The 17304-nt window shown below is 60.3% G+C and overlaps 1 protein-coding gene across 2 annotated transcripts in view; it reads right to left on the reverse strand.

Moving 5' to 3' along the window:
- The window catches only part of MAP2K4 (mitogen-activated protein kinase kinase 4), a 99241-nt gene that overhangs the window by 29143 nt on the left and 52794 nt on the right, over positions 1–17304 (reverse strand). For both annotated transcript variants that reach the window (XM_068151667.1, XM_068151668.1), the window contains exon 3: positions 7586–7760. In XM_068151667.1, coding sequence (XP_068007768.1) covers positions 7586–7760 — 175 coding nt within the window. The remainder of the gene's footprint in view (positions 1–7585; positions 7761–17304) is intronic.

Raw genomic sequence — 17304 nt, forward strand, 5'->3', positions numbered from 1 at the left:
GTGCAGCTGGGTGCAGAGCAGCAGTCCCACCCCAGCAGCTGAGCAACCAGTGCTGAGCAGCCAAGCAAGGAAGGGGCAGCAAAAGGTGACTGAAGTCAACAGCAGGCACGACCCAAGCAGGACATGAGCCACACCTGCTACCTAGCTCCAGGGTGGAGGGCAGGGCACTGCTGCAGCTGCCACAGACCCCCCACAGCCATGGGAGATGGCAGAGAAGGAAGGCACAAGGGGAGGCCAGAGCCTGAAGACAGCAGTTAAGACAGGGCTGGACAGGTCTGGCTTAGCCTCAGGTCTCACAGCCCTGCTGCAGGCAGTCACTGCCAGGGCTGAGCAAGGCACACAAGGGAAAAACCATTCTGGTGCTAGAGCCTCCTGGAAAGCCTCTTTCTAACAGCTCATTGTTGGCCTCAGACTGCATCAAATCCTCCAAGAGAAAACCCTCCAGCCCTTCTCACACAACCACAGCCCAGGACAAAAAGCCTTCTGCTAGCAGGGAGAGCAACAGCAGCAGGAGAAGCTGGGTGTGGATGGGAGCTGCCTCAAACCAGGGAGATGCCAGAAAGCAGAGCCAGAGCAGAAGAGCCCTCAGCCAGCCCCAGAGCACAGAGGTGGAGAAGCAGGTGCAGTGGGCAGTTAGAAAAGGAAAGGACCTGCAGACCAAGTGCTTGAGCTGTGAGCCGGCCCCAGGGCTCCCACGGCCTCAGCAGAGCCTGGCAGTGCCAGCCGAGGGCTGGGCTCTCCCAGGGGCTGAGGACACCAAAACTCCACCAGAAACAGGCTCTGCCCACTCCCTGCTGAGGAGGAGAACATTGCTCCAGCCATCCCAGCCACCCCTGCTGCTGACAGATGGTGCTGCACTCAGCACCACCACCAGCAGCTTCCCACCTCAGCCAAAGGCTTCTCGCCTGCTCTCCCCAGCTCCTTCCAGCTCTTACTCATCCACTCCTCTCCCAGGGTCCTCCCAGCAGGGCTTGGAGCACAGCTTTCCACAGCCCTCAGGCAGCCACCCAAAGGGGTGAGGGAAACAGAAAAGTCCTGCTCACCAAACCCTAAGGAGCCAACCTCAGGGCACCTGAGTGTGTGAAGAATGGAGCTGAGGGCTTGCAGCTTGTGCACAAGCCCCAGAGGTGCTGGGGGGAATTGGAAGGACAGAGGAATGTGTCCCTTGGCTGGGATCAGGGCACTGGTCTGCCACTCTGGGGGCATCAGGCAGCCAGGTGAGGATGGAGGAGGCATTATGGAGGTACAAAGAGAAGCTCTCACAGCATGGGTTGGGTTGGAAGGGACCTGCAAAGCTCAGCTAGTCCAAGCCTCTGCAGTCAGCAGGGACATCACATCCTGAGCTGTGAGACTGCCAGCAGCAGAAGCTGAGAACACCCAGGGCAGGAGCAGCTGCCTGAGAGCTCCAGGTGAGGGAGTGAGCACTGACTGCCAGGCACAGGGCTGCCAATGAACAGGAGAGAGCTCCACAGCTGCCTGGCTTCTCCAAGAGGAACAAGGATCTTCCATGGACATCTCCTGGGCTTGGCCTCCTCCAGATGCTTTGTTTCTCAGCAGTGCCTTGGCCAGCTTCTCTGACTGCCCAACTGAACTTCAACTTGCCTCTGGTCTGCTTAGAGCAGCTCAGAGCAGAAGTGGCAGGTCACCTTAGTCTGGTCAGAAACACTGCCAGGCTGAGGAGCAAACAAGGACCCAGCAGTGGCCCCTGGCTGCAACTCAGCCTGCAGTGGACACTACTGCAGAGAGGACTGAATCAGGCTGACCTCTAGGAGAGATACAGGAAGTCAGGGAAGATCCTGGGACAGGGCTGGAAGCCACTGCATCTCCTGGGGTGGGGGAAGCCCAAGCCCAAGGCCTGTGGGCAGCAATGCTCCCCCCACAGCTGGCTGCTCCCCAGCCTGCAGCTACTCCTGACAGCACAATCCCTCCTGTAAGGAGAGGTGCAAGGTGCCTGCACAGGGCCATGGCAAGGACCCTGAAGGACAACCAAAGCACAAACCACTCAGCTCACTTCCCTGGGGTGTTCCTCAGGCAGCTGAACTGGCTGAGAGCAGCTGGCAGAGGCTGCTGACTCTGCTGGAGGTGCTCCCTGCAGGAAGGGCCTGGTGGGGAGAGGAGTGGGACCTGGAGGGCCCCTGCCAGCTGCCTGCTAGCTCGGGACAGGAGAGCTGTGCTTGGGCTGCTGACCCACCCCAGTGCCACCCCCCAAAGGCTGGCTGCTTTCAACATTCACTCATCTTGGCAATTCTTCCCACAAGCAACTCTCCTGCCCTTTGAGGGGCCTCTGCTAAGGAAACCCCCCCAGGACCTCCACACAGAATGCACACGAGATGTCCTGCTCCAGCAGGGAGCCCAGCCCCAGCTGGGGCTTTTGCTCCTGTCTGTGTTTTCATCCCAGTCTGCAAAGCTGCATGCCACAGGTGCTGCTCAGCACCTGCTTTGGGGCAGCCAGCAGCAGTGCCAGAGGGAACCCTCAGGGCAGGAAGAAACCCCAGGTGCTGGCTGAGCTGCCCAAGACAACCTTTTCACCCCCATAGGAGGCTCCTTCACAGTTCAGGTCCCTGAGCTCATGGTGCCCTGGTGAAACAAGATGCACAGTGTCCTGGAGCAGCTGGGAGCACAGCTGGTGGGGATGCTGGAGGGGGAAGCCAAGCCCAGGAGATGTCCATGGAAGATCCTTGTTCCTCTTGGGAGAAGCCAGGCAGCTGTGGAGCTCTCTCCTGTTCATTGGCAGCCCTGTGCCTGGCAGTCAGTGCTCACTCCCTCACCTGGAGCTCTCAGGCAGCTGCTCCTGCCCTGGGTGTTCTCAGCTTCTGCTGCTGGCAGTCTCACAGCTCAGGATGTGATGTCCCTGCTGACTGCAGAGGCTTGGACTAGCTGAGCTTTGCAGGTCCCTTCCAACCCAACCCATGCTGTGAGAGCTTCTCTTTGTACCTCCATAATGCCTCCTCCATCCTCACCTGGCTGCCTGATGCCCCCCAGAGTGGCAGACCAGTGCCCTGATCCCAGCCAAGGGACACATTCCTCTGGAGGGTGAAGCCAGAGGGGGGTTGGAGAACTGCAGGCACTGCTGGGCTAAACCCAGCAGTGCCAGCATGGGGGCAGGTGCTGGGAAGCAGCAGGGCTCTCCACACAGCCAAGAAGCCCAGGGGACTGTGCTCAAGTCACTCCTGAACTGCCACAGACTGGGTTAAAAGAGACTAAAGAGCAAACAAGAGATGGGAAGCCCAGCCAAAGGACACGGGGTAGAAGTGGGAGCTGGAGCAGGCCACACCAGAGAGCTGCTGCTGCAGGGCAGTGCTGGCCAGGGCACCATGAGCAGCCCAGAGGACAGCTCTGCCCAGCAGGTGAGGAGCTGACACACCAAATGGCCTTGCAGCTGTGACTGCAGAGACAGAGCTGGCCCTGGACAGGACTGGGCTGTGCTCCTCCCCATCTGCAAGACTCTGGAGCCCAATGCCAGTAAATGCTCAGGCAAATGAGCAGAGGGTTGTGCTCTGGAGCAGCTGGCACTGCCAGCAGGGCTCAGCCTCTCCTGCAAGACCTCAGAGAGGAAGGACCCATGGACAAAGAGATTTGGGAAGCAAACCAGCACCTTCCAGGGGCAAACATGGGACAGGTTTGACTGAACCCCTCTGAGCTGGATGCCTCTCCTTCAGCCTCTCCTTCTCTTCCTGATGGCTCTAGCAAGAGGCTCTCCATGGCAGCAAGGGGAAGGGAGGCTACAGCATGGCTCAGGTGCTCAGCTCTGCCTGCAAAGCCAAGCTGCTGCAGCCAGCAGCCTCACAAGGCTGAGGTCCCTGCTCCTGCAGCCCCCAGCCTGCTCCTGCAGGGGCTCAGGACACCTTTGACTGAAGTGGCTGTTCACAGAGGTACAGAGTGCCAGAGGCTGAAGGAGAGGGAGGAGCAGGAACACAGAGGCTGATGGTGGAGCCCCTTCCCAGCAATGCTCCTCCAGCTGAAGCTCTGCTGCTGTGGTTGCACAGCAGTGACACAACCAGGCTCGAGGCCCTCCTCTGTGCTGAGGCTGAAGCAGAGATGAAGCTTCTGATTCACAGAGGGCCTGGCAGCCCTGTCTGAGCAGTGAGCCATCCTCCTGCCAGCTGCCAGACCACCACTGCCAGGCTCCACACACTGCCTGGGGAGGCCAAAATGCATAAAGAGGGGGAGAGGGGAGAAGCTGGAGCCTCTGCCCGCCTGCAGAGCTCAGCTTGCTTTGCTGCCATTTGCCTCTCCTGCATGGTGAGAAGTGGAGGCTGTGCAGGGGCTGCCTGGGGCTGCTCTGCCACCTGCACCACGGGGGGAGAGGATGAGGCCTGGGCTGAACCACACTTGAGAGGAACCACAGCCTGCTCCTTGTCTGAAAGCCAGAGGAAGGAGCTGGGAATGGGATCCTGGGGTAGGCTGTGGCAGCCACATCTGCAGGGGCTGAGCAGGAGGAGTGCCCAGAGCTGCCTGGGCACAGCAGGAGCTGCCATCAGCCAGAGGAAGACAAAGAGCAACATTCCACACTGTGAGCTTGTGGAACAAGGAGGATTTCCATCTGCCCATGGCAGGAGCTGCACTGCATCATCTGCAGAGGACCTCCAGGCAGGCTGGGGAGGGACTGCTCAGAAGGGCTGTGGGGAGAGGCCCAGGGGCAAAGGTTTGGAACTGGAGCAGGGCAGAGGTAGGTTGGAGCTCAGGAGGAAGTTCTGCACAGGGAGGCTGGGGAGACACTGGCACAGGCTGCCCAGGGAGGTGCTGGAGGCTCTGTCCCTGGAGACATGCAAAGCCAAACTTGCTGTGTCCCTGGGCAGCCTGCTGTGGCTGGAGCTGTCCCTGCTGCCTGCAGGGGGCTGGACAAGATGCCCTTGGAGGCTCCCTCCCAGCCCAGTGCAAGCTGTGAAGCTGTGAAGTGGAGCTGAGGAGTCACCAGGGATGCAGCTGGTCCTGGCAGATGCAACCAGGGCTTTGCTCCTCCAGGAGCAGGGCACTCAGGTACCTGGCTCTGCTGGGAATTCACTACAGTGGTAGGGAAAATCTGGGAGGTGGTGGAGAAAGCTGAAGGAGCAGCTGGGGGAGGCCTCCATACCCATTTTCTCTGCATCTAATTAGCAGCTCCTGAAGCCATCCCTGTGTTTCACTCCTCAGTACAGAACAGCCACCAAGGTTTGGCTTGCAGCCTCCACAAAGCTCTTTCCCACTGCTGAAGGTCTTGCAAGGACGAGTTGCCTGCTGCTGCTCTTGGGGAAGCACAGGAGAGGGAGAGCAGCCCCACCAAAGCACCACAGCCACTGCTCAGCACCCCAGCTAGTGACAGGGCAGTGCTGGGACAGCCACAGCACAGTGACACACCATGGGGCTGCAGGCAGGTGCCAGCCAAGGCCTCCAGACACTACACTGACTCTTGGCTTCTCCAACCACCCCCTGCCCTAAAGCTGCTCAGTCTCCCCTTACAGAGAGTCATTATGCTGAAGGAGAAGCAAAGAAGTGAAGTTCCTGCCTGGAGAGCAAGGAGAGGTGGTGGAGAGCAGCTGGTTTGCCTGAGTGCAGGTGGGGAGGTGGAGCAACAGCTCTGCAAGCTGCCAGGACGTGCCAGGCCTGAGGGAGACAGAGCAGGAGGTGGGCACAGGTGGCCCACAGGGCAGATTCAGGCAGAGCAGATGCAGGGGGCTGGATGCACAACCTCAGCTGCCCCAAAGCAACAGCAACCTGAGCAAGGAAAGGCTGAGGGCTTGGGTATGAATCAGTTGCCAGCCCAAGCTCAGTGCTGTCCTGAAAGCTCATCTCCAAGCAGCTGCCTCAGGCAAGCTGTGCTGCCCTGCAGACCCTGCTCCCTCTTCCACCCACAGCCCTCCTCTGCTCAGCTCTCTGCTTGATCTCCCCTGGGACAAGCAGAGCAGTGCCCTGCCTCTGCCATTCTGGAATGCTGCCCTTGCCCAGCCCCTCCAACCTGCCTGCTGCAGACCTTGCATGCCCAAGGCAAGGGGCTGCAGAGCAGAGAAGGTGGCACCACCCCAGCCCACCACTTGGGCATCTCCAAGTGAACCCCTCAGGCTGATTTGGATAAGAGTGAGCCCCCAAGCCCTGCCCCCTGCTGAGGCTCAGCCCACCTCTCTTCCCTTGGGAACCAGCACAAGGTGCTGTGCAACACCACCCCCACTGTGTGTTTCAGGAGCAGGACACTGCTGCCTCCTGCCTGCCAGCTGGGAGCCATCTCTGCAGCACAGCCCCTTGGCACTGCCCCTTGGCACTGCTGCTCCATGGCCCCTGGGCAGCCCTGGACAGCAGCAGATGTGTCCCCTTCTCAAGGAGCTCAGCTAAGGCAACAGAGTCCTCAGAGCAGCTGTCCCCCCCCCCAGAGCCTCCAGGCATGCCCTCCTCCTGCCATGGCCAGCACTGTGATGCCCACAGGCACCCTGGAGTTACCCAGGCCACAGCCCCTGCCTTCCAGAGGCTGGAGGTGCTCAGGATCACAGCACCACAGCAGTGGGTTTCAGCCTGTTGTCTGCAAACTCCATCTACAAGGAGATGGCAACCAAGAGACAGGAGCCTTCAGCCAGGGTCAGCTTCTAGCTGCAGTGGAGGCTCCCAGGGCTTCACAAAAGCAGGTTGAAAGAGCACTGGTGTGGGGATGCACAGGGCCCTGGGCAGTGATCCCAGCTCTGGCAGCAAGTCAGTGTTCACTGGATGCTGGCTGCTCCAGCAGCCTGGCACACCAGGGAGCAGCTCTCTGCACAGCAGCCAGAGCTGGGGCTGAGCCATGCCCACCTGGCACCTGGCACCAGCAGGAGCCAAGGCTTCCAGAGAAGAGAGCAACAGATTGTCACACAGCTCACTCCTGCTCTCTGATGGGAGCCATGGGGCACACCAACAAGTTCAGAGACTGAGGTCCTTGGCTACCAGCAAGCAAGGAAAAGAACAAGAGACAGAGAGAGAGATTGGCTGCTGCCCACCTCTGCTCCCCAGAGCTGCCCAGCCAGCAGCCCATGGCAAGGGAAAGACTACTGTGGATCACCCAGATGGGAAAGGAGGCTGCAGATTGTCCCTGGGTTTAAGGTGAGGTCTGGGTGGCCAAAGGCAGAACAGGGGCACTCCAAAACACTGCTGCACTTCCCCTCTCCAGAGCATGGCAAGCACAAAGCAAAGACCTCATCCACCAGCATCCTAGGACAGCTCCACTCCACTCCAGCTCCCCCAGGGGAGGCTACCCCAGGGCACATACTTACACAGAGAGCACACTGGCAGCCACTGCCTCACTTCCCACAGACTCCCAGGCTAGGAGGTGTCAGCCTGCCCCTAGCACCGGCCTAGGCTGTGTCTGAACCAGTGACCCAGAGGTGAAAGGCAGTCTCCGGGGAGGTGTTGATCCCCTCCCAGCAGTGGGCATTGGCAAAAGGGCACCAGCAAGCACCAGAGCCTCACAAAGCACTGGAGAGCACTCCCAGCAGAGCAGGGCTCTTTGTTCAGCAAACAGCAGCCTGTCCACTGGAAACACGTAGAGAAGAGCAGCAGCTGGGTGCTGGGTGGAAGAACTCTGCTTCCCCACCCCAGCTGACCCCTGGTGGCCCCAAGCACAAAGGTAAGGATGGGCATCACCTACTTTAACTGCCATAATCTGCCCACTGGGTTTGTGGACCATTTTGTTGACAGAACCATAAGCTCCTCGTCCAATCTCTCCAAGGTCTTTCAAGTCCTCTGCTGTAAAATCCCAATGTTGCTCAGGGGAAATCTTCAACTTTCCTGATGATTCAATGCTGTGTGTTCTCAGTCTCTCTCTGTCAAAAACATCGGGAAGCAACGTTTCCACATGTTTAAATGGTCTGCAAATGTCTCTCTTTCACATCATTAGCAGCAGTTATTTGTTCCCCCAGCACCTGATTGAAAGCGTTAGAAGAGAGGAGGTCACCAAGGCTGCAGCAACACTCTGCCTCCACCAAGGGCTTGTGGCTGCAGGGTGGGGGCTGGGGGGGGCAAGGGGTGAGGGGAGAATGTTCAGTCAACACATGACAGACACCTGGCCCACAGCCTCCAGGAGGAGCTGCTGCAGCTGTGGGCTGCAATTCGGCAGGGTCATGCCAAGCACTCAGCTCTCCCTGCTGTGCCCAGAACAGCTCAGGCTGCCAGCAGGAGCTGGGAACCTGCAGAGCCCAGGGCCTGGAGGACGCTCCCCAGCCCCATCTCCCACAGGCTGCTGCTGCTCCACACCAGCAGGCCCCCACAGCTGCCTGCCTTCCAGGGGGGTCTACAACACAGGTGTGAAGCACAGGGCACTTGGAGGGACTTTGTCTTCCTGCAAAGCTGCAAGTGATCTACAGCTGGGCATGGGGCTAGGGAAGCCTGCACTGACCTCCACAGCAAGACCAGAGCTGGGCATGGGGCTAGAGAACCCTGCACTGACCTCCACAGCAAGACCAGAGCTGGGCATGGGGCTAGAGAACCCTGCACTGACCTCCACAGCAAGACCAGAGCCCTTCACTGACCTCCAAATCAAGACCAGAGCTGGGCATGGGGCTAGGGAAGCCTGCACTGACCTCCACAGCAAGATCAGAGCCCTTCACTGACCTCCAAATCAAGACCAGAGCTGGGCATGGGGCTAGGGAAGCCTGCACTGACCTCCACAGCAATATCAGAGCCCTTCACTGACCTCCAAATCAAGACCAGAGCTGGGCATGGGGTCAGGGAAGCCTGCACTGACCTCCACAGCAAGATCAGAGCCCTTCACTGACCTCCACATCAAGACCAAAGCTGGGCATGGGGCTAGGGAACCCTGCACTGACCTCCACATCAAGACCAGAGCTGGGCATGGGGCTAGGGAACCCTGCACTGACCTCCATAGCAATACCAGAGCTGGGCATGGGGCTAGGGAACCCTGCACTGACCTCCACAGCAAGACCAGAGCTGGGCATGGGGTCAGGGAACCATTCACTGAGCTCCAACCAAATCAAGAGCCAATCACACAAAAGAGAAGGTCAACTGCTTGTGGCAAATGAACTCAGTGCCTGCTCCAGTGTGCCTTCAGCACCTCAGTGCTCTCAGGCAAACATTGCTCCTGCTAAACCAGCAGGGCTGGTGGAGGTGAGGAGCAGCCCAGTGCCCAGGATTTGTAGGACAGAAGAGCTGAGAGGCTGTCTGGAGGCTGCTGCAGCACTGCTGTCACTGAACTAGCAGCAAGTGCAGGAGCATCTGCACCACTTCTCACCTCCAAATGCCATGCAAAGCTTCAGTTCCTCATTAATGAGCTGATCCTCATTCTTTGGGCCACAGAGCAAGCCAAAAGCCCGAGCTTCCACGCTTCCAAGCAGCACTAACAGCACTGAAGGCACTCCCTGCTGCAGGGCACTGACTTCACTCAGGTACTTCTGAGCAGCTGCTGTACCAGGCAGGCTCTGCCACACTCCTGCCCTGGCCTCTGGTCACTGCTGCTGGGCATCTGATCAAGCACCATGCACTGGCTGGCCCCAGGAGCAGATCCACATGCAGCATTTGACCAGCTGCAGGAAACTGCTCAAGCTTCTCAGCCAGCAGGATCAAGAGCTCCTGGCTGACCCCACACTGATCAATGCAGCCAGCAGCCGGCAGCAGGGCTGGCCCCAGCCACGACCCCACTGGGCCTGTGTGCACCACAGGGCTTCAAGGGCAGAGCTCAGGGCCAAGCCTCCACTGGCTGGAGCAGCTCAAGTGGCTTCAGCTGCTGCACTTCAGCTTCTCTGCAGCTTTGGGTTAGGACTTCCAGCAGCTGCATATCCTGAGCCCTGGAGTGAGCCCTTCCCAAGGGCTGCTCTCCCCACCTGCATGCTGTGCTTGCCCTGGGCTTTCCTGGCTGTCTAACCTGCCTGGCTTGAGACTTCCAACCTGGCAGGGCCTGCAGTGTCCCTCCAGTGCCCTCTGGAGCACTGCAGGGAGCCTGCAGCAGGCACTGGGACACGGCAGGGGGAGAGGGGCACAGCAGCAAGGGGCAGCAGCAGCAGCACCCTCCGGGAGCTCTGTTCACAGAGCCCTGTGCATAGCAAGCAGCTGCAGGGGGGAGGGGGAGAGGCTCTCTGTGCAATTTGCTTACTGAAAAGCAAGGAATGAAACCAAGGCAGCCAAAGGATATTAAAAATAAAGAACAAAAGAACAGAGAGGGGAAAAAAGAAAAGAAGAAACTGAAAGGAACTGAGAGCTGAGCTCCAGCCTTGCCAGCTGGCTTTGCTGGGAGCTGCATCCATCAGTCACTACCTAACTGCTCCACCACAAAAATAGTTCCTCTTTTGCAAGCAGGAGGGAGGTGAGAAGCATCCTGCTGAGGAGGCACCGGCAAGCAGGCATCTCCTGCCTGCCCCACAGCTGGCAGGGGGCAGGAAGAAGCACAACCACCTTCAGAAGGACAGGGAAGAAAAGGCAGGGAGGTGCCCCCAGGAGGGTGAAATGAGAGCTCTGATGTTCTGAGCAGACCTTTTCCCTCTCCTGTTCCCAAACCTTTCAAACTGGAGTGCTCCTGGAGCTAACAAACCTAAACGCTGACCTGGTTTATTCCAGGCAAGCAGCAGCCCCCCTGCAGCCTTCCCTCTGCTGCTCCCCTGCCCAGAGACCAGCAGCAGACAGGAAGCCCCCTGCAGCCACAGGCCCTGCTCACACAGGAGGCCTCTCTCCCCCCAGGGGTGAGAGCAGGGCTGGGGCAGCGTCCCTGCAGCCGCAGGAGGGTGCCTGGAGTGGCCAGGGAGGAGCTGTCAGCTTGGGGCTGCACCAGGGGTCGGCCCTGAGCAGTACTCTGGTGAGGAGCAGCAGAGCTGCAGGGGCTGGGATGGAGGTGAAGCTGCACCATCCGCTCACAGCACCTCCTGTTGGGCTTGGCTTCACTCCCACCACGGATGGGTGATGCCATCTGCCTTCCAGTGCAACCACAGCTCCTGCCTGGCTCCCTGCAGATCCCCAGGGAGATGGGCAAATAAGCAAACCACGGGCTTGGCAGAGGCAGACACCTCTGGCTGCTCTGTCCCACACCAGCCATGCAGGGTCCCTTGAAGCAGCACAGCCTCCTGCACCAGGCAAGAGCTGGGCCCCAGCATGGCTTTGACCAAAGCCCTGCACTTTGTAGCAGCTCCTTTCAGTGTGAATGACAATCATAGTATCACAGTATCAGTCAGGGGTGGAAGGGACCACAAGGATCATCCAGTTCCAACCCCCCTGCCATGGGCAGGGACACCCCACACTACATCAGGCTGCCCAGAGCCTCATCCAGCCTGGCCTTAAACACCTCCAGGGCTGGGGCCTCAACCACCTCCCTGCACAACCCATTCCAGGGCTTCACCACTCTCATGGGGAAGAACTTCCTCCTCACCTCCAGCCTCAATCTCCCCACCTCCAGCTTCATTCCATTCCCCCTAGTCCTATCACTCCCTGAGATCCTGAGCAGTCCCTCCCCAGCCTTCCTGTAGCCCCCTGCAGATACTGGAAGGCCACAATGAGGTCACCTCAGAGCCTTCTCTTCTCCTGACTGAACAGCCCCAACTCCCTCAGTCTGTCCTCACAGGAGAGGTGCTCCAGCCCTCTGCTCATCCTCCTGGCCCTTCTCTGGACACCTTCCAGCACCTCCACATCCCTCTTGCAATAGGGGCTCCAGAACTGGAGGCAGTACTCCAGGTGGGGTCTCAGCAGGGCTGAGCAGAGGGGGAGAATCACCTCCCTGGCCCTGCTGGCCACACTTCTCCTGACAGCTCCTGTTGAGCTTCTCCTCCCCCAGCACCCCCAATTCTCTCTCCTCAGGGCTGCTTTCCAGCCAGTCCCTGCCCAGCCTGCATTTGTGCCTGGGATTGCCTCGACCCAGCTGCAGGACCCTGCCCTTGGTCTTGTTGAACCTCCTGAGGTTGGCTTGTGCCCACCTCTCCAGCCTGTCCAGGTCCCTGTGGTCCCAAGGGATCTCCAAGTAGAAGGCAGACTCTCTGCTGGGGCACAAACTGGGGATCTGCTGATGCAGAACTGAGTGAAGCAAGGAGAACAAACTAATCACCAATGCAGCACATCTCCCACTAGCCTTGGACTGCTGCAGGGAGATGAGGACACAGAGCCAGAGGGCAGACATGCCCCCAGCACACAGCAGCCTGCCTCAGCCTGGGCCACAACTCGCTGCAGAGAAGGGCAAAGGTGAGAAGCAGCTACAGCCCAGTCCCTGCTTCTGCACCAGCCTGATGCCAGTCCCTGTGTTCACTGCTCACCAGAGCCTCACAGATGGCAGCAGACATGTTCCTCTGCTTCCCATGTCATGCCCAAGCTCTGCCATCCATCTGCCTAGGCTGGGAACGCTGGCCAGAGCTGGGCCAAAAGCTCAGTGTCCAAGATGGACCTGGGAGGCTGGATGGATGTTTGAAAGTCACAATCATTAGCTAGAGGGCTACAGACTCCTGAAACAGTTAAAAGCAGTATTCCCAAGGCACCTTAGGGCCTACAGCTCCTGGTGGCTTGGGCAGGACTTGGGCTGCCAGCTCCCTGCCTGCCTTGGAGCAGTGCTCAAAGCGGAGCTAAAGATGGCAGAGCCCAGGAGAGGCTGAGATTCCTGCGCTTCAAAGGCCCCAGGGCAGGGCCCTGCCTGCAGATGGTTACTATGCTGTCACAGCTCTGATTCCAGGGATTAGGAGCACCCAGCAAGACAACAACCCCTGCAAACAGTTGCCCTTTGTCAGGAGCGCAGCCGGCGGCGGGCCCGGCCTGGCAGGAGGCAGGCGGCCGGCTGGCGCCAGGCACCGCGGCCGGGCCAAGGACAGGGTCAGGCCCCGGGGAGGGCAGGGTGCTTGCCGCCAGCCTGCCCGGCCAGGCTCCCCCAGCCAGCTCTGCCACAGCTGCAGGCTCACCTCAGCCCCCAGGGAGGCTGCAGGAGCTGTGGGGCAGGCGGGGTGGCTGCCGCAGGGCAGAACTCGGTGAAGCAAACGCTTGGCAGCAGCAGGAAAGGCCCTGGGGAGAGCAAAGGGACAAGCAGGGGGGGTTAAAGCAACAATGGAAGTTATCAGACATGAAAGCAAGGGCAGAAAGCTGCTGCAAGTGGTACCTATTCCCTCTTTGTTTGCTGCTGTGAAGGGAGCCCCACAGCTGGGGTGCTTGGCACTGCAGCGCTGGAGCACATCGGCAGAGCTGTGCTTCACCAGCCCCTGCCCAGGCAGGGCTGCTTCTCAGGAGCTTCACTCTGGTTCATGAGACCACTCTCTGCCCCTCCACGAGGTGTGCACAGGAAGCTGCTGGCCCAGTGGGACTGCAGGTGCTGGTTTGTGGTCAGTCAGCCAGAGGAATGGCAAAACTCCAACCCTAATAAACCACCCCCGGGGCACAGCGCAGGGCTCTGGTGCCACTGTGCAGCCTTTGTAAGCTCAGAGTGGAAACACAGCTCCTGACTGTGCCCAGCACACCTCTGCCAAGGCTTCCAGAAGCCAGCAGAGGCTCAATGTCTGTGTGCCTTAACAAGCAGCTCTCAGACCCCCTGACCAAACCACCACCCTGGTCTCTGCTTCACTGGGCAGTCTCCAGGCAGAAATGCTCCAACTATTTGCCAGAGGACAGAAGAACACTGCTGCCCTCTCAAAGCTTTGGGATGAAGAGAAGAGATGTCTGCTTCCAGTAAGCTGATGGACAGGAGAGGCAGAGCTGGCCTGGCTGTGCTGTGACCCATGCAAGCTGTCCTGAGCTCTGGCTGAGGCTAATCACAGATTCCAGGAGCTGGAGGAGGCAGAGAACAGGTCAAAGGCAGGCTGTGAGTCAGCCCTGTATCTGTTACCTACTCAGAGCAAAAGCACACACACACTTGCTCCCTCTCATCCTGAGCTGCTGGCAGAAGTTCTCCCTAGCACTGCTCAGGCTTTCTGTGCTCCTTCAGAAACACATGAATGAGGTGTGGGAGACTGCACAGCCCCTGCCTCCCACAGCCCCTGCCCCTGCCCCCCACAGCCCCTGCCCCCCTGCCCTGCCCCCCACAGCCCCTGCCCCGCCTCCCACAGCCCCTGCCCCTGCCCTGCCTCCCACAGCCCCTGCCCCCCACAGCCCCTGCCCCTCTGCCCTGCCTCCCACAGCCCCTGCCCCTGCCCTGCCTCCCACAGCCCCTGCCCCCCACAGCCCCTGCTCCCCTGCCCCCCACAGCCCCTGCCCCTGCCCTGCCTCCCACAGCCCCTGCCCCCCACAGCCCCTGCTCCCCTGCCCCCCACAGCCCCTGCCCCTGCCCTGCCTCCCACAGCCCCTGCCCCCCACAGCCCCTGCCCTGCCTCCCACAGCCCCTGCCCCCCTGCCCTGCCTCCCACAGCCCCTGCCCCCCACAGCCCCTGCTCCCCTGCCTCCCACAGCCCCTGCCCCTGCCCTGCCTCCCACAGCCCCTGCCCCCCACAGCCCCTGCCCCCCCTGCCCTGCCTCCCACAGCCCCTGCTCCCCTGCCCTGCCTCCCACAGCCCCTGTCCCTGCCCTGCCTCCCACAGCCCCTGCCCTGCCCTGCCCCCCACAGCCCCTGCTCCCCTGCCCTGCCCCCCACAGCCCCTGCTCCCCTGCCCTGCCCCCCACAGCCCCTGCTCCCCTGCCCTGCCTCCCACAGCCCCTGCCCTGCCCTGCCCCCCACAGCCCCTGCTCCCCTGCCCTGCCTCCCACAGCCCCTGCTCCCCTGCCCCCCACAGCCCCTGCCCCTGCCCTGCCCCCCACAGCCCCCTGCCCTGCTTCCCACAGACCCTGCCCCTGCCCCCCACAGCCCCTGCCCTGCCTCCCACAGCCCCTGCCCTGACCCGCCTCCCACAGCCCCTGCCTCCCACAGCCCCTGCCCTGCCCTGCCTCCCACAGCCCCTGCCTCCCACAGCCCCCTGCCCTGCCTCCCACAGCCCCTGCCTCCCACAGCCCCCTGCCCTGCCCCCCACAGGCCCTTGTCCCCCTGCCCTCCTGCCTCCCACAGCCCCCTGCCCTGCCCCCCACAGGCCCTTGTCCCCCTGCCCCCCTGCCTCCCACAGCCCCTGCCCTGCCCCCCACAGGCCCTTGTCCCCCTGCCCTCCTGCCTCCCACAGCCCCTGCCCCTGCCCAGCCCCCTCTCAAGGCTGCCAAGTCTCCCTGACTCCATGGGCTTTAGCTGAGGCTTTAACATGCCACTGCTTTGCATTCAGCTCCCCAAGGAAGCCAGTGAGTGAGGATGGGTTTGGCTGCACCCTGCCCTTGCCACAGGAACCCTCTCAGCTGGCCGTGGTGAAGCCTGTCCTGAGTGTGAGGGAGCTCATCAACCTCCAGCTCCTCCCGACCCGGCAGGGGCCAGGCTGCAGCACATGCACTGACCCCACCAGAGCTGGGCACTCAGAGCCTGCACCAGACTCAGCACTCACAGACTCACAGAGTGGTTTGGATTGCAAAGGACCTCTGAGACTATCCAGCTCCAGCCCCTGCCCTGGGCAGGGACACCTCCCCCCAGCACAGGCTGCTCAAGGCCTCATCCAGCCTGGCCTGGAACACCTCCAGGCAGGGCACAGCCACAGCCTCAGCCTCCCTGGGCAGCCTGTGCCAGGCTCTCCCCAGCCTCAGAGGACAGTGGAAACATCTGAGCTACTGAACTGAGAGAACCCCTCTGAGAATGCTGTAAGTGCATCTCCTCAGCCCAGGCAGCTCCCTGAGAAGGGACACAGGAGCACATGCCTAAGGACCAACAGCAGAATCCAACCCATGCTTGAAGGCTGCAGAAGGAGCTGCAGGAGCAGCAGCAGCACACCATGATGCCACTGCTGAGCCCAGCTCCACTGCTTGCAGAGCTGCCAGTGCTGTGGGGATGGAAGCAGTTGCCTCTGGCTAACAGAGGGCTGAGCTTGCTGCAGCCTGCGGGGCAGTGTCAGGGAGAGGCCCACTCCTCTCCTCAGGAAACTGAAGGGGACAATGGGATCAGCACACAGGGCTGCCTGGGTGTCACTTCAGCCAGGAGCAGTTGTGCCAATGACAGGAAGCCAAGGGGCTCCACAACAGTGCACAAGACAGTCCTCAGCTCCTCAGCCCCATGGGCGTTCCTCAGCCAGGGAGCTTTCTGCCAACCATCCCCCAGGCAGCCTCCCCTCCCGGCAGCAAGGCAGAGGCTGATGTGCAGGGCACTCTGACACAAGAAATCATCAGCAATGCTGGCTTGCAGCAAGGGCAATCCTCATTCCCAAGCCTCTTGCTATGATTAGCAACATGAATAATCCCAGGCAGCTCCCCAGCCCCACACCTGCAGCCCAGAGACCATCCCTGCCCTGCCTGGCTCGGGGGCTGCAGGGCAGAGCTTCACAAAGCCATTGAACTGTTTCACAGAACCACACAGGTTGCAGAAGCCCTCAGAGATCATCAAGTCCAACCTGTGACCTAACACCTCCTGACAGCTAAACCATGGCTCCAGGTGCCACATCCAAGCCTTCTGTGAGCACCTCCAGGGACAGGGACTCCAGCACCTGCCTGGGTAGCACATCCCCATGGCCAATTCCTCTTGCTGGGAAGAACTTTCTCCTCCTTTCTTGTTTTTAACACAAAATCTCTCTTCCAGCCTGAATCCACCAATCTGGGACTGGTGGTCTCTGCCAGGTGGGCTTCTTGCTCCTCTTACCCCTCTCCCAGCGACTCAGTGTGCAGGACTCCAACACCTGTGTCCGGCCTTACCTCCCCCAGAGCCCCACGATGACAGACAGACAGACAAAAGGGAGTGACCACTCCACACTGTGACACTTCTCCAAGACCAAAAATCAGCTTCTGGATCCCTGAGTCTCTCAAGGTGTACAAATCTCCTTTCCCAACCTGAGGACCCAGGATCTCAGAAGGGTTTGAGCAGTTCAGCCAAGCCAAGCTCCTGCCAGGCACTCTGCGGAGGCCACAGGGAAGCAAGCACTCAGGTCCCTGCTCCAAAGGAGCAGGGCAAAGGTCTACAAAGGGTGGGCAATGAGAACTGAGGGTTCTGCTCAGCTCCTTGCTGGGAACACTTGAGAGAGGCAGACAATGAGCTCTGCAGGGGGTTTGCCTCACTGACTCCTCCAAGCCACCCTTCTGAGCTTCTGTGCTTTGGAGCACCCCAGCCCTGGGCCTGCAAGTGAAAAGCCTTCCAACTTCTCCCACGGGATTTATTTTCTGTCTAGAGCAAGGATAAAACTGTGGGCTGCCTCACAGCCTGAAACCACCTGGAATTCAGTGCCACCAACAGACCTGGCAGTGTGGCTCTTCCTGTGGCAGACAAGGACAGACGGGAGACAAAGAAGTCACCGAACGGCAGGGCAGAGGCTGCTGCTCCAGGGCCATGCAGCTCTCAGGTGTGGTGACCAGGAGAGCAAGCAGAGCACAAGTGCCCTGCATTTCTGAAGTGTCCTGCATTTCTGAAGTGCCCCTGGT

Source organism: Melanerpes formicivorus, unplaced genomic scaffold, assembly GCF_026170545.1.
Source record: "Melanerpes formicivorus ecotype bairdi unplaced genomic scaffold, bMelFor1.0.p_v2 SCAF_21, whole genome shotgun sequence".
Classification (NCBI taxonomy): Eukaryota; Metazoa; Chordata; class Aves; order Piciformes; family Picidae; genus Melanerpes; species Melanerpes formicivorus.